At 53.8% G+C, this 23771-nt stretch overlaps 1 protein-coding gene across 6 annotated transcripts in view; it reads left to right on the top strand.

The window, feature by feature from the left end:
- Nucleotides 1-23771, top strand: part of SMG6 (SMG6 nonsense mediated mRNA decay factor) — a 165353-nt gene that overhangs the window by 127335 nt on the left and 14247 nt on the right. For 5 of the 6 annotated variants that reach the window (XM_073315354.2, XM_073315355.2, XM_073315352.2 and 2 more), the window contains 2 exons: nucleotides 15595-15771; nucleotides 19845-19994. In XM_073315354.2, the coding sequence (XP_073171455.1) occupies nucleotides 15595-15771; nucleotides 19845-19994 (327 nt within the window). The remainder of the gene's footprint in view (nucleotides 1-15594; nucleotides 15772-19844; nucleotides 19995-23771) is intronic. The other variant, XM_073315350.2, reaches the window with a different exon arrangement.

Below are 23771 nucleotides of genomic sequence, written 5' to 3'. Positions count from 1 at the left end.
CTCCGCCAGTATGAGGCAGAACGTTCTAGCTCCTTAACTGTTGTTTCCCTCCCACTGTTAAGGCCATAAGTCAGATCTCCAAGGGATGCAGCAACCGGTGTCTGTTTCCATGGGCAGGACTCTACCATACTCTGGTTGTTACTGACACTGTTTTGTGTTCTGCAAACTTCAGAGAACCTGGAGGCCCAACACTCCTTTCCTGTCAGACGGAATGTGTGCCTTCCATATTGCCTTGGAGCCACATCAGCTTCGGGCCTTGCTCATCACCAGGAACTTCACTATCAGAAGATGCTGGGAAACAGCTCAATGAGCTACTTCATTTCAGGCCAGCTCCACACTCTTTTACCAGGCAGGTCACTGCTGCCAGCTGGGGACCTTCAGAAACCATTCCTGGATTGAACAAGTTTCTCTGCCTTCAAATGAATGGCCTGTTTTAGCTTTAGTGAATCCACTCAGGCCGCAGAGAAAGGGCAGCGTGTGTCTGTCATAGGTGCAGACGTCCCTTTTTCCCTTGTTAAGCCATACGCCCTCCACCAGAGAGCCTGCTAACTGCTTTCTTATCTCTCTCTCCACTCCGCAAAACAGCCTCTGACAGGGCACACATCCTCAGAACTGGCCAGGGAAGCAAATTGCCCCAATGCCTGAGAAGGGAGAGAATGGAGCAGGCAAGAGTCTTTATTTCCTGGGAGCAGCTCAGTCTAGGTAACCAAATGTTGGCTTTCCGTTGTCAACGCCCATCTGAGAGGAGGTCATGGAGTCTTCCTTCCTTCGCTGTCTTTCCCCCCACCTCAGTCTGGGATCAGCATTCCGATGCCACGGTCAGACCTTTAGGGCTTTGTTCTTCCAGTCTAGCATGGCTGGTAGGACGGGACAGGCTTCATCGGCCTGCTTTTGCTATTACTTTCAGTTGCTTGAATTCTTTTCTCTTCCCAGTAGTGCCCTAGACTGAAAGCTGCCCTGACCCATGGACGTCTGCATAGAATTGGTACAGATTGGCACTTGGCAGTGCAGCCTGGTGAACACAGAGCACCCTAAAGCTGGATGTAGGGCATCTGGAATGACAGGAGAGAACGTGGAATGCTCTGAAATTCTCCCCTTTGCTGAATGGCTACACAGTGGTGGGGAGCCTGAGTGCCATGTGTCTGATCATTATACAGACAGGGAACTACAGAGATGTAGTGGGGCTAAGGACAGATGGATCCCTGCAAGTTCTGATAGGAAATCCCTAGCTCCACTCTTCCAGAATCCCTTCGTCAGGCCTGTTGGAAGACCATGTTTCTAGCTTATTGTCATAACTATTGGTTTGAGAAGCTTGGTCGGCTGAGAAAGAGACTTCACCTGACCATAGCGTATTGGACGGGAATCACTTTGCCCACCACCAGAGTGCTCTCTGGACTGGAAGGCAACTGCTGTGTGGTGGTACACAGCACGCTACACACAGGGTACAACAGGAGCTAAGTTGAGCACTAACCCAGTGGGAATTTCAGGAAGAGTTGGAAATGTTGGGATTTGGTCAGGGTGCCAGGCTTCTCTGAGCTAGCTGAAGGCCATGGACCAGTGACAGGCTTACCCCATGAACAGCTCCATTCCCTGGAATCACAGGATGAGAACTCAATTCATGGGCAACATCTCCATAGCTGTCTAGACACCCCACCTCCCACACTGCAGGGTCTGACACTCTTTAGTGGATGGCACTGTGCCTCCCCCAGGGTTGGTACCCATCCAGAGGACATGATTTAATCTCTAACCTTGCTGGGCTTGGAACTGTGTGAGCTGGCCATGGTAAAGAAACACACTATCTGTCCTAGCAATAGAATATTGAACTGAGCATGCAAATGGCTGCCAGCCGACCAATCCGTTTGCTCACTGAAGATGAGTTGGACAGTGGAACTGACAAAAAGATTGTCCAGCGCTCTTACCAGGTGATTAAAACATCAGGGCAGGTCTTTCCAAATGTTGGGGAAAGCCAAAAATTCAGTTTGGAAACAGAAACATTCCTCTCTGGGGCCATGTAACTGATCCTGCTTCTGTGGCCAGATAGGGAGCTCCATGCAAACCTCCAGGATATCCTGAGTGTATTATCCTATGAGAGTAGCACAGAGAGCCTTCTTCTGGCATCTTCGATTCGGTCAGGTGCTGACTCTTCCAGCAGGTACAGCCACAATGGGCACCCATGGGACTCTCAGGGTGTCTCCTCTACAGTGGCACAGCTCTGGCGCTATGGCTATGTCGCTGTAGCGCTGAAGTGTAGACACTCCCCACAGTGATGGAAGGGGGTTCCATTGATGTCGGCATCCCCCTCTCTGAGAGACAATAGCTAGGTCACCTGAAGAATTCTTCCACTGAGCTAGCTGCATCTACAGCCTGCTTTAGGTTGACCTAGCTACATCGCAAAGGGTGTAAACATTTTCACAGCCCTGAGGGATGTAACTAGGTCAATCTAACTTTTAGGTGGAGACCCAAGCCTTAGATCTGTGCCTGGGGAATTACCTCCCCTGAAATTCCTAACCCATTGAAGCCCTAGTCCTGTGTGATTGCATCTTCCCAGTACCGTAGCTAGCCAGGCAAACTGCAAATGCCAGCGGCAGTAGAGATGCTGAGATGACCAATGGTGAATCTCCATGAGAAGTCTGTCATTTGACTCTCCATTCCTATGTGGAGAAATGAGGGAAGATTTGCAAGAAGATGAACTATTAGTTGATCTGTTGCCAATCTGGAAATAGCTGTGAGGACATTCTGTGGAGCAGTGTGACAGAGAGGGGCTCTGCCGTTGCACTGAAGTGTTGACTGAGCTGCCAGGTTGGGACCTGAGGGGATGGAGATTTTTCACAGGCAGTTTTTTATATTTCCTCTTGCCTGCATTAGTAAAGGTGCATCTGTATCCCTGCTTCACCATCACTGGATGCTAGTCGGGGAGAGAGATGTGGCCCTTAGCATGCGTATTGTTTTGGAGGAGGCTTGTACCTGGTGTGACTGTGCAGAGATTCTGGCCTGTTGGGGGTACTGGTTTCTGGTGCTACAGCTCAAGTGTGGTATTGAGGCTTTGGGAGAGCCCCAGCTGGGCATGTACAGAATTCACTTTGAAATAGGTAAATTGTGCTCCCCTTTGCCTTCGGGGATCTGGGATTAGCAGGGCAGTGGGTGAGTGCAGCTGCTGTGACACTGGGTTCTCGTTTGTTCATTGTATTACTGTAGCTCCTCGGAGCCCCAGTCATGGACCAGGGGCCCATTGTGCGAGGTGCTGTACAAACACAGATCTGATCCCTGCCCCAGAGAGCTGTGCTATGGATTATTTAGAGCCTTTGGGGGTAGGGAGAGAGGCTTTCCTTTGAGGTTGGGAGGGGAGGAAGAATTAACAATCTCCTAACTCTGCAGCCTGCTTCACAGTGCTGTGGAGAGCCTCCGCGCAGAGTGAACGATCAGTGGCACTGTGGGGCAGCCTCCTCAGCCGCTCTGCTGTGCTAGGCCTCTTGGCCCGAGTGCTGCCCGCAGGGAAAACAACCTGCGCTCTGAAACCAGCACAGGAATCCAAGGAGTAGGGCACAGCTGTCCCCCTCTGACCAGGTGTGACGAAGCGGGACTGTTCTTAATGTTTCCTCCAAATAGTATGGGGGTGCCTCAGTTTCCCCTAGGCAGTTCTTAAGTATCTAGGTGGTGGGGTAAGGGTGTATGATCGCTGCAGAGCCCTAGAGGGCAGGTGTGTGCAGAAGTCTGGACACAGAGGATGGCCGACACCCTGTTTCCTGGCAACTGATGGCCTGGGCCCTTCCCCCCTGCCAGGTGAGAGCTAAAGGGTTGGAGAACAGAGGAATCAGGTGACCTCCTGTCCCGGGGAAAGGGACAAAGCCCAGAGGAGGAGGGGCTGGAGGGAGTTTCAGTTTGGAGCTGGCTGGAGACCTGGAGTGAAGTGCAGACGTGGTTGTCTGGCTCACTGCCCCCCAAAATGGACCCAGCTGAGGGATCCTGTTCTCTGCACCTGCAAGCTCTGTGTTAGACCATGTTCCTGTCGTCTAATAAACCTCTGTTTTACTGGCTGGCTGAGAGTCCCGTCTGACTGCGAAGTTGGGGTGCAGGACCCTCTGGCTTCCCCAGGAGCCCCGCCTGATCAGACTCGCTGTGGGAAGCACACCGAGGGGCAGAGGATGCTGAATGCTCCAAGGTCAGACCCAGGAAGGTGGAAGCGGTGTGAGCTGTTTGCCGTGCAGACAGGCTGCTCACCGGAAGGCGACTGCCCCAGAGTCCTGACTGGCTTCATGGGGAGCAGTTCCAGAGCATTGCCCGGGGACTCTGTGACAAGGACCCTCTGGCTTCCACAGGAGCCCCGCCTGAGCGGACTCGCTGTGGGAAGCGCACGGAGGGGCAGAGGATGCTGAATGCTCTGAGGTCAGATCCAGGAAGGTGGAAGCTGGGTGAGCTTTGTGTCCTGAAGACAGGCTGCTCACAGAAAGGCAACTGCCCCAGAGTCCTGACTGGCTTCATGGGGAGCAGTTCCAGAGCATTGCCCAGGGACTCCGTGACAACTGGTGGGAGAAGTGGGATCTACTGCACCCCGTGGACGGCGCTTCCTGCAGTAAGTGACTGGGGAGCAGTAAAATGAAGGGGGATTGACGGGGACCAGGCGTGCTGAAGATTCAAAGAGAGATGGTTTCAGGGGGTGGTTAACCCCTAGGAGTGTGTGACCAGAGAGAAGGACTTTTGCAGTAACAGGGTCTCCCAGGGGCAGAGGAGTCTGCAGCTCGACCCTGGCAAAGAGGTGGTGACCTTCAGAAGGGCTGGCACACTAGGGGTTCTCCCTGGAAACCGTGGGGAGCTGAGAGCACACAGGCCTGTGAGTCCACAACAACTTGGGAAGAGCGGAGTGATGGTCTGTCACTGTCCCCTTAAGAAGGACATTGTAACCCTGTGCAGAAAGAGAGGGTTGAGCATTGGAAAGTTCACCAAAGCACAGTTAATCATGCAGCTGGAGGAGGATGGCAGCTCGAAAGAACAGATTCCTGACCCCAAATGGGGCGATAGCAGGATCTGGGAGCCGCTGGAGTGGTGGCCAGGCAGCGCCAAGACTCCTGTCCCCGACCAGACGGGGGTCTTCATGATCGGGTTCCCCATCCAGGGATCGGAGATGGACGGGATTGGAGCTGAGTCCGAGAGAGCAAGAGGACTGTGAGAGACAGCGAGAGCCCGAGAAAGAGCTGCAGAAGCAGCAGCAGCATGAACTGGCAGTGGGGAGCGGAGAGGGCTAGGGGACCCCCCAGGGGTGAGTGGGGATAGACCCCGGGGGGCCAGTTCCGCAGGGAACCTCGAGACTAAATTGCTGCCCCTGGTTAAGGAGGGGGGGATGTGGATGCCCACCTCACTGCCTTTGAGCAGGCTGGCGATTTGAACCAGGGGGACCCTGCGGAAAAGCCCCGGTGTCTAGCTCCCTTGCTGGGTCCCAAGGCCATAGACTCCGTCAGCCAGATGGGTGGGGAGGTGGACAGGCTCCCACTCCTGACCCCAACCTATATGTCTGTGTGGAGTTTCCTGGGGCCAGGCCCCTCGGACCCCCAGTGGGAGCGGAAGGTGATGGTCAATGGGGAGACATTCATGGGGTGGTGAGATCCTGGGACAGAGAGAACTGTTGTCAGGCCCCGGGTGGTGCAGCCTCAGATGCTGAGGGGCTGTGTGAGCTGTGTGAGGGTCCCATGGACGAAGCCCCTTGCCCTGCCTGTGGCCCAGATCCCTGTGCAGACCCAGGAGAGGTCGGGCTGGCTGGTTGTTGGGGTTCTCCAGGACACCAGCTGCGAGACCCTGTTGTGGGGTGACTGTGTTTCTTTGGGACAGGATTCAGGCCCTGCTCCGGTAACTGCCAAGGGTTTGAATTTGAATCCAGGGAACCAATCGGCGGAGAGGGAAATGGTCAGTGAAATGTTTCAGAGTAACAGCCGGTTTCAGAGTAACAGCCGTGTTAGTCTGTCTTTGCAAAAAGAAAAGGAGTACTTGTGGCACCTTAGAGACTAACCAATTTATTTGAGCATGAGCTTTCGTGAGCTACAGCTCACTTCATCGAAGCATTTGACCTGGCTGGCAGAGGGGAGGAGCCGCTAGGCTCAGGCTACCTGCCTGCCTGTAACCAGACCCCTGGGGCTCCCCGCCCCCCTTGCACACCAGAGAGGGGGCTCAGGCTGGCTCTGATGCAGTGAGGAAAGCAGCGAGCTCGCTGCCTACCCCCACTGGGACAGCAAGGGCAGCGCTGAGCACAGTGGGAGCTGAGACCCCAGCTGGGTGGGGGGAGACACAGGCAGGGCAGGGGATCTGTTGGGAGTGGCAAGGTGCTTGGTAAGGAAAGTCTGGATGAGCCTAGGCAGCCTTGTGAGCTGATGGCTGTGTCTAGTCAGCAGGGTGGGAAGGCGAGGAGAGTGGAAGATGAGTGTCCCTGGACCTTACCTGTTAGCTGGGTGGAAAATTGTGAGAGTGAAGGAAACGTGCCTGTGTCTGTCAGGGGTATTGACTTGCCTATGGAGCGAACTACGCTGATCTCCAAGCAGTTGTCTGTGACCAGCCTTGTGTGCTGGGACCAGGGGAACGAGATCCCAAGCTGTGTTTCTGGGAAAGGAGAAAGTGTGTCCCGCTCTTCTTCATCTGTGGAGTAGACAGAAGGGGCCTTTCAGCCTGTGATGGTTGAGGGTCGTGCAGTTGTTTCAGAGCTGGTTCTGGATTCAGCTAAAGCCCAGGATGGGAATGGCCCTAAGTTTGTGTCTGCTCGGGAGAACGGCCCTGTAACTAGGTTGCATCCAGTTAGGGTCTATGTAAAATCCCAGAGACCAGACAATTCTGGTGCTTGTATTTTGCCTGTTGCTAGTTTGTTGTTGGGAAAGGGTGTAGCAACTCTGTCTGATCAGGGTGAGATCCTAGCCAGGGCACAAGGAGAGAGCATGAAGGTGATGTGATTGTGTTACCTACTGAGGGTGTGGAAACCTGTAGCAAGAAGGAAAAGATTCCTGAGCTTGTATGTGGCAAAGGGAAGGAGAATGCTTCTAACTTTTTATCTAGGAAGTCTGTCGGTTTGCCTGAAAGGGGATGGTGTAGGAATCTGCCGGATGGGCTAGAGGTAATTCTGGATGTAAGGGAGACCCAGAAAGAGTCTGTTGTTGTTCAGGAAAGTGTTCCTCTAGAGCAAGCCCTCGTTAAAGAGGGTAAGAGCAGAATTTCTGTGAGGGGTGAATTGTTGCATAGAAAAGCCCTAAGGAAAGGAATCCTCATGGAGTCTTTGCAAGCAGTTTACTGCAACTGAAGGGTGTGAAAGTGATTTAATCAAGAAAGTTTCAGTTCCTAACAGCCAGAAACTTTCTGTTATGAATGGATCCACTGACTTTCCTGTTGAAAGATCCAGTGTGGATAGCTTTGAGAAGGTCTCAGATGGGGTGAAAGCTGTTAAGAAAGTTAAACAGTCCTATTACCAAGTGGCTGTGTTTGGCCAGCTTGTTGGGGAGAAGACCCAATCCCAGTTTGACCTCCTGGGGTTTTGGAGGTGGCCAAAGGGCACGGGCCGCATAAACCTTCCCACATGCAGCCAGCGAGTGCTATCGACCACCCCCGACCTAAGGGAGGGCGTGAAACTGGAAGGGCCTGGTGTAACTCCTCGCAAGGAATGGGAGAGATGCTGGGGCATCCATGGGAACGCTGGTGGCTTCGAACTTCCCCAGGTCACTGGCTAAAGTGAATAGTATGGGGGTGCCTCAGTTTCCCCTAGGCAGTTCTTAAGTATCTAGGTGGTGGGGTAAGGGTGTATGATCGCTGCAGAGCCCTAGAGGGCAGGTGTGTGCAGAAGTCTGGACACAGAGAATGGCCGTCACCCTGTTTCCTGGCAACTGATGGCCTGGGCCCTTCCCCCCTGCCAGGTGAGAGCTAAAGGGTTGGAGAACAGAGGAATCAGGTGACCTCCTGTCCCAAGGGACAAAGCCCAGAGGAGGAGGGGCTGGAGGGAGTTTCAGTTTGGGTCTGGCTGGGGACCTGGAGTGAAGTGCAGATGTGGTTGTCTGGCTCACTGCCCCCCAAAATGGACCCAGCTGAGGGATCCTGTTCTCTGCACCTACAAGCTCTGTTTTAGACCATGTTCCTGTCATCTAATAAACCTCTGTTTTACTGGCTGGCTGAGAGTCACGTCTGACTGTGGAGTTGGGGTGCAGGACCCTCTGGCTTCCCCAGGACCCCACCTGGGCAGACTCGCTGTGGGAAGCGCATGGAGGGGCAGAGGATGCTGAGTGCTCCGAGGCCAGACCCAGGAAGGTGGAAGCAGTGTGAGCTGTGTGTCCTGCAGACAGGCTGCTCACAGAAAGGAGACTTCCCCAGAGTCCTGCCTGGCTTCGTAGGGAGCGCCGGGGACTCTGTGACACAGGCACCTAGGGATATGAGGGGGCATCATTTTGTGGTGTTTAAACATGGCCATAGCCAAGAGTTCAGCAGGATCCCTACCTCATGATTGGGTCACTGTACAGTGTGAATGAGAAGTATGCTTCATACACGCCATGTGGCCCCATCTAGACAGGGATTAATGCCACATTTGCCAGAGGAGTCTGACTTGCTTTAAACCTCACTCAGGCTAACTTGGTTTGAACATAGTTTGGCCCAATTCACTCTGGCTGACCAAGCCATGCTTAAAACCCATGTTGCCAAAACAGTCAGCCCTAGTGTGGCTGGGCCTGATCCTGCTCCAGCTTGGCTCTGACTCCAGGCCTGGGCAGGTATCTCTCTCCATGCTATGACTCACGCTTCTTGTATCCATTTCCCCTTGGTGTCTCCCCCTCACATGCAGGAATGTGAATCTGAGAGCAGTGGTCCTTTCCCTTTGTAAGTCTTTCTCCAGAGACGCCCTGTCTCCTGCTTGCCTTTGGATTCTGGTGTTTCACTGACAGAAACTTCCATGATCCCTCTGCATGTGACACAAGGCAGCGACTTACTCTTGAGATTTCAGTTTACCTGGTAGCTAACAATGGGGAGAAAGGTCACTATCCCGCCCTCAGACTCAGCTCTCTAGAGATGATGGACTCCCCATTACTAGTTGAGGCTTGCAAGGCAGCTGGAAGAGACTTTGCATTTCTGCCTCCCGGTTATTTGCTCTGTAAAATTACCAAGTTGTAAAAGTTGATTGAAGGCATCAGTGGGTGTGACAGCAATTAGCTTCGCTGAGGAAAAGCAGTATGTACTGCAGCCCGGTCAAGAGCACTCAGGGCAGCCCAGTCCAGCACTGGCTGAAGAAGCTGCCCCACGACCAGCCCCACCGCTGATCCAGAGCAAGAATCTGGTTAGGGTCTGATGATGTCACCTGCGAGCGCCAGGTACGGCACTGCACACGCAGCTCATGGGAGCGAGTCCCGTCCCTGCCTTTAGTCGCCGTCGGCACGGGGCTGCCTGTCCTTCACTCTGGCTCTTGGCCTTCCTGTGCCCGTGGCTTTGAGCAGTGCTTCAGCGCAGAATCCTGTCCTGCGGTAACACGGTGAGATCAGCACCTGTGAGTGCCTTTCCCTCCCCCCATCCCGTGTCCGGCATGGGGAAAGGAGGCAAAGGCCACTGAGGGAGGTGGAGTTGGAGCAGGGATTACGCCTGGGGAGCTCTGGTGCCCTGTCCTGTGGTCTTCTGTAAATGGTCACTGGAAGGCAAAAATAGCAGAGCTGGGCTGATAGCGTTAAACCTGCAAAGGTGCTTTGAAAATGCACCAGCTGGTTCAGTGAACATACATCCTGCTGTGTCAGGCAGTAAGCATGTTAACGTATGTCCTGCTGTGTCTTTGTGAATGATCAGCGTGTTAACATAGGACCTGCAAATTAGCAGGCAGTTAGCCCTCCTCGCTGTGTGTTAGCAGGCAGGCAGCGTGTTTGGGAGGGTGAGTGTCTTACTGGGTATCTCGCATGTTTGAGTTAGCATAGGTTCAACCCACCCCCCATCCCCAATGAAATCGTAAGGCCGATGACCCATGCAGCACTGTCGTCCCCCCTCGTCCGCCCCCCCCCCCTCGGCATCACTCATGTCTCTAGGGAACTGAGCCCAGGTCACAGCAGGGCACCAGACCACTTCACCAAAGCTTGGTTTCAGTTTTCCTTTTCAAGTGGCTGTGTGCGTGTCAAGCTGATGGTAGCGTTCAGTGAATACTTGAAGCCAGGGTTTTCGGTTCCTGCTGTCTCACTGCGCAGCCTGTGGGGGAAGGGTACATTCTGCTGCTGAACTCCTTTCCTTGGGCCCGTCTGCTGCTGCACCTCACAGCAAATCCACACTCTCTAGTTTTGCATTTGAACTTTCAGTTCTTTCTGCAGCATCAGAGATATACACACCCTCCCCCCCCACCTCCCCCAGGCTGCAGCATCTCTGCTTCTTCCCAGCTGAGCCTGCGTGAAGAGTAACTGATGGCCCCGGGCTGCACCTTTGGGTCAGATGGGCTTGCTGGGTCTGCAGCCCAGTGGCCTGGCATCCTGGGGCTGATACGGGTGCTTCCGTTTCCATCCTTAAACAGGAAGTTTCCAGCGCCCTGTGTAGCTGTGTGTCACGCAGGCTGCTGCTGTGCAATACCAGATACCCTGGTGCGAGTCAGAGTCAGGCTACTCAGACCATGTCAGAGAGGCCACTATCCCTGGTGCCATCCTGAACTGGGGAGAGCTGGGCCAGCTGAGCTCCAGGACAGCCCAGCCTTGGGCTGCTGGCAGTTAGCAAGGCTGTTATTCCTGGGTGTTCATGTGATGGGGGTGCTGAGGTTATTTGCTTCTTTCTCTTTTATTGATGCAGCCTGGAAACCTGTGTTCATGAGGCGAGTTACTGGGGGATTATGTCATGGACCGTTAGCTGGGCGCTTCTCCCTGAGCAGGGGAACTGACTTTAAGCACCCTCGGCCTGTGTTAGCCAGCAGGAACTCATGTGTGCCCTAGTTGGATTTTTTTTCAGGGAGGGGATAAGAGGACATGCCTAATTCCCTCCCCTCCCCCCGCCCTCTTGGGGTGGGAGAGGGCTTTTCTGCAACATCACTGGTCACTCTCCAGGTTGAAGCTCCCCGGCTTTGTGGAGGATTTTGCAGTTTAATCCTGACCCCTCCTGTTTACTCCCAGCCTCTTCTCCCTCAGGTGTATGAGGGCTGGCTAGGGGGAAAGCATATCTCAAGGTGGGCTAGGAATGAGTCCCAGTGGCCACACGGCAGGAGCTGGGGCGGCACTGAGTCCTGTTGGTGTAGCTGCTGAATAAAGCCTCTGGGATCCTAAACAAGGCAGAAGATGCAGGCACAATTGCCATTAATTTTGGAGGTACCTCCTAAAAATCCACTCAGGAATGGGTGCGGACCCGACACCCAGCTGCTTAGCCAGGCTTGGCCCCTCACGCCAATCCCAGCTCCTGCATCGAGCTATATTCCTGCCATCATCTGCTTGTGTTCTAGACCTTGAGTGACAGACTAGAGACACCACCTCGTGCTGCTCGTGACCGGAAAGGTGGCTCCACTCACCAGTCCCCAGCAAGCTCTTTGCAGGCCTTTGAGTCCTTCCTCAGTGGGTGACACTGGGAGCCCCAATGCTTTGTGCTCCAGCAGCACCCACTCACCCAGCCACATCACTCCCGCACACCTGTGCAAGCCCAGGCATCAGCACACCAAAGTATTCGCACAACTGTGTTGAGTTGCTGGAACTGGGCATGCATGGTTTCATTTACACAGCAACCTGGGCCCCATAGAACTGCTGATATTAGAGCTGGAAAAGTCCTGTCACTGAAGCCATCTGCTCTGAGCCAAGGCAGGACTGGGCCTAGAGCCTGGGCACCAGGGACTTAGCGAATCTAGTTTGCAGTGACCCAAGCAAGGGGCTTTCCCATTTCCCCAACATCTCCGCAGCCTGGTAGCTCTCATAGGTAGGAAGTTCCCTTGATATTCAGCCTAGCTGTATCATTCTTTGTTCCTCCCAGCTTTGCTCCTCCAAGAATCATTCATCAGGGATGGCCGGTGGGGGCAGGGGTGTTGCCTCCAGGACATATTCCAGGGTGGTGTCCAGTCTAGGTTTAGGGGTGTTCCAAGCAGTGAAGTGCTCACTCTTCCCTTGGGAGATGAAACCCAGCCTAGAGCATAGAATTGGCCATATTGGATCAGAGCAATGGTCCATCTAGCCCAGTATCCTGTCTTCCATGCCAGTTGCAGAGGGAGTGAGCAGAACAGGCAATCATCCGAGTGATCCATCCCCTGTCGTCCACTCCCAGCTTCTTGCAAACAGAGGCTAGGGACACTCAGAGCAAAGGGTTGCGTTCCTGCCCATCCTGGCTAATAGCCACGGATGGACCTATCCTCCAGGAACTTACCTAATTCTTTTTTGAAGGCTGTTATGGTTTTGACCTTCACCATATCCTCTGGCAACGAGTTCCACAGGTTGACTGTGCATTGTGTGAATAAATACTTCCTTTTGTTTGTTTTAAACCTGCTGCCTCTTCATTTCATTGGGTGACCCCTAGTTCTTGTTGTTATGTGGAGGAGTAAATAACACTTACTGATTCACTGTCTCCACACCAGTCAAGATTTTATAGACCTCCATCGTATCCCCCCTTAGTCGTCTCTTTTCCAAGCTGAAAAGTCCCAGTCTTATTATTCTCTCCTCATATGGCAGCCGTTCCATACCCCTCATCATGTTTGTTGCCCTTCTCTGAACCTTTTCTAACTCCAATACATCTTTTTTGAGATGGGACAACGAGATCTGCACGCAGTATTCAAGATGTGGGTGTACTATGGTTTATAGAGAGGCACTAGGATATTTTCTGTCCTATTGTCTATCCCTTTCTTAATGGTTCCCAACATTCTGTTCGCTTTTTTGACGGCCGCTGCACATTGAGCGCAGAGAACTCTCTGTTTTCAGAGAACTCTCCACAATGACTCCAAGATCTTTCTTGAGTGGTAACAATTAATTTAGACCCCAACATTGTATATGTATAGTTTAGGATTATGTTTTCCAGTGTGCAATATTTTGCATTTATGAACATTGAACTTCATCTGTCATTTTATTGCCCAGTCCATCAGTTTTGTGAGATCCCTTTGTAACTCTTCAAAGTCAGCTTTGGACTTAACTAGCTTGAGTAATTTTGTATTGTCTGCAAATTTTGCCACTGTTTACCCCTTTTTCCAGATCATTTATTACTATGTTGACTAGGACTGGTCCCAGTACAGACCCCTGGGGGACACCACTATTTATCACTCTCCATTCTGAAAACCAACCATTTATTCCTACACTTTGTTTCCTATCTTTTAACCAGTTACTGATCCATGAGAGGACCTGCCTTCTTATCCCATGACTGCTCACTTTGCTTAAGAACCTTTGGTTAGCGACCTTGTCAAAGGCTTTCTGAACATCTAAGTACACTATATCCACTGGATGCCCCTTGTGCTCATGTTTGTTGAATTCTAATAGATTGATGAGGGATGATTTCCCTTTACAAAAACCATGTTGACTCTTCCCCAACAAATGTTGTTCATCTGTGTGTCTGGTAATTCTGTTCTTTACTATAGTTTCAACATTCCTGATAGTTTTCCTGATGTTCAGACTACATTTCCCTTCTTTTAGTTTGACGCCATTCCCCCTTGTGCCACTCTGTTCTTCGTTATTGGGTCCCCTTCTACCACGAATCATTCTTTCACTCAACTGAAGGCATTTAGGCTCAGATCCTCCAAGTCTTTAGGCACCTAACTCCCACTGAAATCAGTGTGAGTTAGGTGCCTAAATATCTCTGAGGATCTGGGGCTTTATTCTTTCCATTTTCCCTTCTGGCAGCCCACCACCACCACCCGCAGAGGCCTCTGCCCAGGGGAGTCAGAGGCATGTTTCTTACTCCTGCTGTCTTGAGGCAGTTAGCAATGCCTGTGTGATTGACTCGGAAGAGAGGGAGTCTGACTGATGGGCTCTTTAATTCTCTGCTGCTCCAGACACAGAGGAAAGCCCTGCTCTTGTTACATAAGGCTCCCTAGTTCATGCAGTAGCTGGGGCACAAGGTTGGGGGTCACAGCGGGGTCAGGTGGCTGACACACACTGTAACAACAAGGTGGTTAAAATTAGCCCACAGAGAGGAAACTGGCAGCATTGTGGAAGTGCAGAAGTTTCCTCTGCGCTGTAGCCTGGTGCCGTGGGGGGGTTCTCTGCGTGCCGCCTGCCAGCCCATTGCTCACTGTTGCCTGCCCGTCATGCTACCTCAGCCCTGCTTCTGTATTTCTGCTCTGCCCGCTGCCTGTGGTTGGTATACACAGTGTATCCCATAGCAACATGGGATCCTGACGGGCGCTGCTGCCCCATCACTTCCCCATGTGTGTTGAGCCTCTCAGTTGATCATCCGATGTGTGGGGTGCCCCCCATTCTTCCTGATATCTGAGCCTTGTGCCCTCCCGATGGGTGCTGGGCACTCAGGTTCACTGTGGTTGCACTGGAGTGAAATCAGCTAGACCCCATAAATGAACTACCTGGTTCTGGGGTCCACGAGTGGGAGCAAGCTGGGGCCTTCTGACTTGGGGAGCAGAATCTGGGCACTGCTTCCAGTGTAAACAGAGTAAAGTGGAGCCAGAACCATGGTGCGAAGTCCATGTGAGCAAGGTACAAAGAGAAGAGCAGGGCAGGGTTAACTCGTTGCTGTGAGCTTGGCCATCATAGGTTTGCAGTGGACAGGACAAACCATCGCCAAGGGTTCGGCTCTCCCAGCTGGTGTTCGAAAGGGAAAGCGGCAGGCAGGGAGAGTACAGGCGCAGTGCTCTGCTATAGCAGGGGAAGGGATTCTGATCTGCCCAAGGGCTGGGGCTTGGGGCCCAGGCAGAGGGTCTGGTGCAGGGCTGGGGGCTGTGTGGCACCAGAGGGGAGCGTTCCAGGCTCCAGTGCTCTGGAAACTCCATCTGAGAGTCTCATACATTTGATAATTACCCAAGCTATTGAATTGCATCCTGGCTAGCTCAGCCCTGACAGGCTCCCTGGTTATTTAGTGAGATGAGCTCATGGGCTGAGGCAGCAGCCGAGTCCAAGAGGTGCGTGGCTTTTGTAAAATGCCCCCACCTGCTGGCTCTCAGCACCTGTATCGTTCCCCTGACAGCTATCCGCTTGAGCCCTCCTGTTTCCATTGTGGGGGCTGTCAGGGGTTCCTGTTCTAGCTGAAATGAAACAGCCAGGAGAGTCCTCCTCATCCATCTCCCACTTGAGCAGGTTTTCAGCTCTTGGATGGGAATTCTGCCTGGGGGTGGGGGGCCTTTCCTTCAGCTCCGAACCAGGAACGGGCTCCAGGGGAGAGGCTGGAGAGGTGAAGCCTGTCTGCAGTGCACAAGCCATTCTGTGAGAGATGTCGGTGCCTGTGCTTTCATTAGCCTGCCCCAGTTCTCCTGCCCCTTGGCCACAAGCTCAAGGGCCAGACACTGGAGCTGGGCATCGGCCATTTCCTGAGCCAAAGGGGGATGAGTAACCATCCTCTCCCAGGTGCTCGCTGGGCCCTGCTGTATGCATCAGCACCGCTCGCAGCAGCTGGGCCCCAGGCTCTGAGGTTTCCCTTTGGTCAGTGGCTGACTGCCACTGCTCTCTGCCTTCCCTGGGCACTGACTCTGTTTTTCTTTCTCTCCCCAACCCCCTGATCCTCACCCCGTAGGTTATTGCAGCTGACTGCAAGAGGGTCACAGTTCTGAAGTATTTCCTGGAAGCCCTTTGTGGACAAGAAGAGCCTTTGCTGGCATTCAAGGGTGGAAAATATGTGTCAGTGGCACCCGTCCCAGACGCCATGGGAAAGGAAATGGGAAGCCAAGAGGGAAAACAACTGGAAGATCAGGTACCGTGCGGGAAGAGCGCGCCTCAGCGAAGGAAGGGTCACCGCTGTGGGGCCCAGCCCCTGCCGGCCCTGCAGCTCCCACTATTTATAGCCAGGGTAGCTGTGTGTGCATTCTGCACTGTGGCGGGGGGAGCGGAATGGTGAGCAGTCCTGGTCTCTCGAGTCTACTTTGCTTGTGCCCCTTCCTGCCAGTCCCACCCATGTGCCTCTGTCTTGCTCACTGCTATGAGTTCCAGATGCTGCTGTTTAATACTTAAAGGGGGAAGAGTTCTAATAACGTGCAGCGCGGGAGCCCGGCGAGGGGGATGTCAGGGTTCAGGCTCAGGATCAAGTTTACAGCCGTGGAGCTCAATGCGGCAGAGGCCTGAACTCCAGCCTCCAGCACACGCACAGGAAGAGCTGACATTGGCGCCCCCTCCCTCCCCTGCCTCTCACATCCTGATGTGATTAAGGAATTCTCCTCTTGTTTTTCTGCCCTTGCTTGTTCCTGTAGCCCTTGCTTCACTCCAGGCTCAGTGTGTGTGTTCAACGGCCCTGCCAGCCACGCTGCAGGTTGACATTTTCCTTGTGTTTAATCTTGCAGTTTGAAATGCCAGGGAACAGTGGAGAAAGGGAAAGGCATTTGGAGCTGTGGGCTGGGTGGCCCTGGCTCTGCCCATCCTCCTCCATCGGGGGCTAGAAAGACACAGAGCAGGTTAGAGTAGGGAAAATCCATCGCTGTGGGTGGCCTGCATTCGAAGAGTCCACTTAGCCAGTTCAGTTGTCCCCAGAGGAGGGCTGGGTGGAGCTCAGGCACCCAACAAGAGAGTGCCCTAGCTCCCTTCAGCCCCCCCTGCGATCTCAGCATGGCAGCACTGGATGTGTGTGGGAGCTGAGACCCTGACCTGCAGGGACACCGACCAGGCTGTTGGGAAGGACAGGCAGAGATCCCAGTAACAGTGGTCATAAGCCACTGTGATACACAGAGACTTGAATACTTCTGCTCTGAGATAGAGACAGACCAGAGAGAGAGAATGACCCATCTGGAGTTTTGTGGCACAGTTCAGTGTCTGCCACTCGGGCACCCTCACTGCTCTCAGCAGGGATTTCCTAGCAGCAGCTCTAACCTTCTTCCATAACTGGGCTAAGAGGCAGAGAATGGCACCCCTCTGGGCTAACCAGGGAGGCCTCTAGGCTGTCATTCCCTGCCCCTCTGGGCTAACCAGGGAGGCCCCTAGCTTAGCTGTGGGAACCTTTCTGTGAACTCCTTACGTAACCCATGAGCTTCTGCATTTGGGTCTGAGCTGAGCCTCCAGCAGGCCAACGTGACCATCCCCTGACCCTGGGCGAGCTTATTCCAAACCTGGAAACAACACTGCAGGCTGCACATCTGAACTATGCCCCTCACTGGAGCCACCATCTCTCTACCTCTCGCTGTGGTCTGTGCTCTCCTGAGAGGGAAGTGAGTCTGAGGGCTCCGTCTTCCTCCTTCCCATGGCTACAGGGTCACTCGGAGGGAAGAGCTGCTGAATGTGTGGCCCAGCCTGGTCTCAGTAAAATTACTGAGTGTGAAACCAGGAAGCATGAGGTGCCCAGTGCATATGTGAGCAGCTCCTGTGCTCCCTGAAAGCCGCTCCGAGCTGCGCTGAGGCTGGGGGTGCCCAGAGATTTAGTACACTCTGTCCCAGGCTGTCAGCCTTTGCCTCTCTTGCCAGGTCCAGGGGTTTGTTGAGACTTGAAAGCCTCATCCCCTGGCCTGGCAGTTGGTGCTCTGTGTGTGGCTGAGGCTTGTCCTGATCAATGGGAAAGTCTGAGGAGGCCCAGGACCCAAAGGGCATAGTCCCATGAAGACCATCTGAGCAAACCAAACTGACCTCCAAACACATGCCATATGGCATAAAGAGCAGGGGCTAACTTCCAGCACAGGGGCTTCCACAGGAACTGGAACCCAAAAACTCATAGACTTTAAGGCCAGACAGGACCATCATGATCATCGTGTCTGACCTCCTGTACATCACAGGCCACAGTGCCTCGTCCACCCTCTCTTGCAACAGACCCCTGACCTCTGGCTGAGTTATTGATGTCCTCCCATCACTGTTTGAAGACTTCAAGTTACAAAGAATCCACCATTTACTCTAGTTTAAACCTTCAAGTGCCCTGTGTAGCAGGGGAAGGTGAGGGGAGTGTCAGGGTTCAGGCTCAGGATCGAGTTTATAGCCATGCAGCTCAGTGTGGCAGAGGAACTGCCATTTCCTCCTCAGCTCCAACACACTGACTAGTCCTGAGGCCCTTCCAAGGGAATTACTTGAAACAGGACAAGAAGCCCCCAATATGAGCCCTTCCCACTCAATTCCCTCAGGCAACTTCACATCCTTACTGGCCCAGACCAGCACACATGAACAGCCTGCTGCAGTCACCCAGGGTATCAACCACCATACAGGAGCTAGTCAGAAATTTAAATGAGTCAGCTTGTTAACTAGGAATGTGCTCGTGCAAAACCCAGAGGATGCTGTACGCCTTGCCTTGGAACCACGATGAGGCCAGAGGCCAAGTCCAATACAGAGCGTTTCTAGAAGGGTCCCACGGGGATCCATTCTCGACCCAACACTATTCAGTCTCTTGTCAGTGGTGTGGAAGAAAATATTAAATCCCTGGGGGTAAAGTTTGGAGCTGAGGCCCAGACTGGTGCAGTGGTGGATAATGGTGGGATAGGGCAGTTCTTGAGTGCAATGTGGATCACCGGGGAAGCTGGGCGCCTTTGGCCAACCTGCATTTTAATGCAGCCAAAGGCTGGGTCCTCCAGCTAGGAGACAGGAATGCAGCTCTCACTTACGGGGGGGCTGTGTTCTGGAAAGTGGGGACTCTGATAGGGACATGGGGTCATAGTGGAAACCAGCTGAAGCGATGGGCTGACTAAGAGGGCAAATGCAATCCTTGGCTGGATCCGCCCAGGAATATGGAGCTGGCGTAGGGAGGTGATCCCACTGCATACGGCCCATGGGAGACCATTACGGGGGTAGTGCTGGGGTCCACACTTCAGAAAGGACATGGGCCAGCTGGAAGGGCTCAGAAAGGAGCTGCAACGATTCGAGGTCTGGAAAACCTGCCTTACGGTGACGGGAGAGAAGCTCAGCCAGTGCTAGCCAAGAGAAGAGGAAGAGTGACTTGATCGCGGTCTGTAAATACCTACCTGGAGGAAGGTCTGTGAGCGGAGAGGGCTCCTCAGTCTAGCAGACAAAGGCTGAACAAGACCCAAGGGCTGGGAGCTGAAGCCAGACAAATTCAGACTGGAAATGAGGTGCCAATGTTTCAGAGTGAGGGTAACAGCTCACCAAGGGATGGGTGGATTCTCTGCACTTGGAGTGTTTAAATCCAGATTGGACTTCCCTTTTGAAAAGATCTGCTGTAGTACAGGCAGAAAGAACAGGCTTGATGCATGGAGCGCTGGGGGAAGTTCACTGGCATGAGTTACACAGGAGAGCAGACCAGACAATCTAATGGTCCCTCTGGCCTTGGAATCCCGGAATTTAAGTTTCCTTTTCGAGTGGCAGAAGGCTCAGTTTGTGTTTCCAGCCTTTATTACAAGTTTTTACTTGTGTTACGGTAGCATCTAGAGATCTCAGCTGCAGTTGGGGCCCATTGGTACAGACATATGATAGGAAGCAGTCTCTGCCCCAGAGAGATTACAGTCTAAATAGACAAGGCAGAGGAAGGGTGGTTCGAAAGGCAGCTGCATTCTCCCCATTCACAGAGGTTAAATAACTTGTCCAGGGTCACACCAGGAGTCTGGCAGAGCCTGGAACTGAAAGCAGACCAGCGCTTTAACCACCACACCCTCCTTACTCTAAGCCTCAGCTCTGGATTTCCTGGCCTTTCTGGTGTCACTCAGCCCTGTTGTGTTAACTGACGGTAGGTGGGGAGGAGGGTCATTTCCCTTGGTTTTTTGTTTAATATTTCCAGAAATAGACTGAAACCTCCGCAAGGAGTGTCAGAGAGCGGCGGGGGGCTGTGTGTGCTGGGAAGGGGCCTTCAGTGTCGCTGACTCTCACCTATAATGAATTCTCTTCTTCTGGTTTGTCTGGGTTTCCTGTAAGAAGGAGGATGACTTGAGGATCGAGGCATTTGAAGATGATTCTGAGGCTGAAGTCAGTGGAGAAGAGTTTGACATCAGGGAACTCAGAGCCAGGAAGCAAGCACTGGCCAGGAAAGTAGCTGAGCAGCAGCGTCGTCAGGACAAGATTCAGGTAGGGCACTTGGATCCCCGCTGGGAGGGTAGGATTCAGCTGTTCTCCATGTTGTGTCCAGGGGCAGGGAGCTACTGGGGAGTCTCACAGAAGCCTGAGCTTTCCTTCCAGGTCACATGGGGCCCAATCCTGCTCCAGTGGGAGTGAGTGGAAAAGCCTCCGTTGGCTTCAGAAGAAAGGGGCCAGGCCAAGGTGAATGCAAACCTGTCAGAAACCCAGGGACAAGCTAGGCCAGGCTGTCATTGTGCTGCCCCCCCGTGCGAGGTCATCCTCCGGTCAGGGATCTGCACTGCCAGGCCTCACGATGTGCGTGTCAGGGGTCCAGAGCTGGGCTCTGCATTTCCGCCTTGTGGGGGATCTCCGCAGTCAATTAAAGAGCCCTCTCAGGGAGATGCTGCTGCCCATGGCTGTAACCAAAGCATCACTATGGCAACACCGGCAGACAGATAGAGATTCTTTTACTCTAGCCCTATTGAGTTCCTAGAGCTTTCCCCAGTGGTATCTTGTGAACTAAACTGGTTGGATTTGGAGCTGGGCCCTGGTTGTGAGCACACTGGCCCTTTAAGAGCAACCCCACATGCATGGCTATTGGCCACTTTGCTTTCTCCGGCCCTCTTCCTCCTCCACACTCGAGGGCCTCCTCCACACTCGCAGCCCAGATGAGGATTTCTCAGCAGAGGAAAATTCTCCCTGGTTCCCCCTCCCCCTCACCTCCGCACTCTCTAATGCCCAGGGCCCTTCACTTCCATAATTCTTCATTTTCCAGCCTTGAATGTAAGCCAGATACATCTGTCTGGCCAGATGCGTGAACTCTGCAGTCTGTGCCGAGGTGGTTGTAAAACAGGGCCGCTGAAGGCCCTACTGGGAGAGCACACACATGTGTACCCTCCAGCTATTGGCTGGGGGCCCAGAACCACGGCACTGCACTTCCAAACCCACCCCAACCTTTCTGGATGTTTCCCCTTTTTTACAAATCCCTCTTGAGGGGCAGGTCGGAATTGTGCGGGGAGGGAGGGGCTGCCCTGCATTAACCATCCCACTGCTGCTGCAGGGATCTGGGTCACATTAATGCTACAAGGAAAGCAGCAAGTGAGACGGAGATTGGAGAGAGGGGCTGTAAATTACAGCGGCCTGAAGCCTTCCAGCTTCCCAGGGTTGTTAAGTGGGAGGTGTCAGTAAATTCCCCACTTCCCAGCTCCGTGTTCAAACACAGCAAACAGGAACTGCACGTGTTCAGGGATGGCAGTGCTTGCAGAGCCTGACCGGGCCGCTATCCCGGGACAGCAGAGCCGTTCTCTGCCTCTGTGTACATCTCCACGCCCCATTGCACAGGGAGAGCTGGGGGCTGCCGGAGGGTGTCATGGGGTTTCTTTCCAGTGCACTCCGCCCTTCTTCCAGAGCTGCACTGGGCCGGGGCTTGGAGCCGGATGGAGGTCAGCACAAGGGCGTGGGCAGTGTCGGGGGCTGTGCAGCTGGGAGCTTAGGTGCACTTGGAGCCTGATTTTAAGGAGTGGAGGAGAGCTCGTTGGGGCTTGAGTAAAGTAATTCAGCCCAGTGTTGGCCGGGAAGAGAATGGAGCAGGACACGGGCAGGGCCCCAGCCTTCATGCTGCAGTGGGTGCTGACCGACAGCCTGAGGCAGGGACTTGGAGGAGCTAGGGAGCAGGACGGGAGTGAGCTCACCAGCATTTCATCCTACCTAGTGTTCACTGCCTGGAGCAGTGGGGATTCTGAGCCTTCTCTTGGGAGAGACTCCACAGCCAGGCACGGCTTTCTCCTGAGACTCAGCTGACACTCTCCTTGATTTTATCCCACTTCCCCTAGTTCTGTCTCCAGGCTGTTCTAAAGTTGGCCTCCCCTCTGTGCGGTGGGTGGAGCTGTCTCCCAACCTGCCCCCTTCTTCCCCACTGGGCCAGCAGTTTTCAGTCTGCCTCGCTGCAGTAGATGTGGCCCCCTTCACTGAAGTAGCATCTGAGCACCTCACAGGCTTTAATGTGTGTGTCCTCCCAGAGGCGGGGCAGGCATGGTCATTATCCCCACGCTACAGATGGGGAACTGAGGCCCAGAGGGACTTAGGGAATGTCTACACTGCAGTAAAAGGCCAGCAGCATGGCCACAGCTGGCCCAGGTCAGCTGACTCGGGCTGCAGGGCTCTACCATTGCAGTGGTGTAGACATTTCAGCGGAGTCTCAGAGCCCAGGTTCCAGCCCAAGCCCAAACATGTACACTGCAATTTGTAGCCCCGCAAGGCGCAGTTAACTGACCTGGCTCTGAGACTCGGGACCACGGAGGGGTTATTGCAGTGTAGAAGTATCCTGAGAGACTTGCCCAGGGTCACAGAGAATCTGTGGCAGGGCAGGGAGTTGAGCCCATCATGCAGGGTAGTGCCCTGGCCAGTGAGCTATCCTCTTTCTCTCCCTTTCCCCATCTCTCAATCCCTCCTGTCCTCTGGTTGGTTTTGGTGCTCTTCACTGAGCCCCCTGCAGCTTGTCAGGCTCTGTGGTGCCCAGAAGGGAGTGCAGCAGCCCTGTGGAGAGGGATTCTCCCCTCCCTGCTCTGTGCATGCGGCCCCAAATCCCACCCGTCTCCTTTGCCCTTGCTCTTTTAAGTCCTTCTCTAATGTTCTGTCCACCCTTGCCTCTCAGGCTGGGTCTGCCATTCCTGCCCCAGGTTCCGTCCTCCCCAGAGGGACTGACTGACAGGTCAGATTAGCTCTCCCCACCCAGCTGGATTAGCTGCATTCTTCCCAGCTGAATCTTCTGGCACTTCCTGCCCATGTCTGCTCTTGGTGTTCTTTCTGCCGTGCTCCCCATCTCCCATCATGGCTGCTGGCAGGTTGCATGACTCCCCACCCTAGGTCACTAGTGAAGGCCAGCCCAAGCCTTGTAGGACCCTTAGGCATGTGCGCCAAGTTGCATACTGGCCATTTGCCACTGCTTCAGATCCTTCAGTCAGCTTTATCTCACACAAAAGGGCTGGTATCTGAGCCCACCGAATGCAGTGGAGTGCAGTAGTTTGTGAGACACCTAATGGGGGCTGCGGCCAGCACGTCCCTTGGCCCACGCTGCTTCCCGCAGCCCCCATTGGCCTGGAGCAGTGAACTGCGGCCAGTGGGAGCTGCGATCGGGCCGAACCTGCGGATGCGGCAGGTAAACAAACCAGTCCGGCCCACCAAGGTCTTTCCCTGATCAAGCAGCGGACTGGCTTTGAGAACCAGTGCTCTAAGGGACTGGCTCCTGTTTCATTTCCCGGGAGGGAGAGGATCGTGGCCTGAAGCACACTCCTTCCCTTTGAAGGCCTGTGCCCTGATGCAGTAGGGGTTGGAGCAGGAGCCAGAGGGCATAGACTTTCAGCTCTGTCTACCTGTACATTTCATAGCCCTGTTCTCTCTGCCCTGGGCTGGCGTCCCCTTGGCCTGCCTTCCCTGCAGGGGCAGAGTCCTGGGCTAGTGCCCCCTTCACCCATCTCCTGGCATTCATCGCAGCTGGCATGTCTGCCCACTCCTCTGCTTTGTTCCCAGCTAGCATAAGTGCTGCTGTGTTTAAACTCAGAGCCACACGGCTGAGTTCAGCTTTTTGAGCTCTTATATTCTTCTCACACGCTGGCATAGATGCACCAAAGGTCCTTTGCACCCCTCTTACCTGGGCCCCGCAGTTCTCTTGTTGGGGAAGTGGGACTCCCACAGGGTCAGGGGATGGCAGGAAGTTTATTTCTTGTCACACTCTAACTCCAGCTCTGGGGAAGGTGGAAGCAGCTGGGCCTGGGGCCTAGAAGAGCC

Source organism: Lepidochelys kempii, chromosome 17 (assembly GCF_965140285.1).
Source record: "Lepidochelys kempii isolate rLepKem1 chromosome 17, rLepKem1.hap1, whole genome shotgun sequence".
NCBI lineage: Eukaryota > Metazoa > Chordata > Testudines > Cheloniidae > Lepidochelys > Lepidochelys kempii.
Note: the sequence above shows the minus strand (reverse complement) of the source record. Positions and strands in the feature narration are given on the sequence as shown.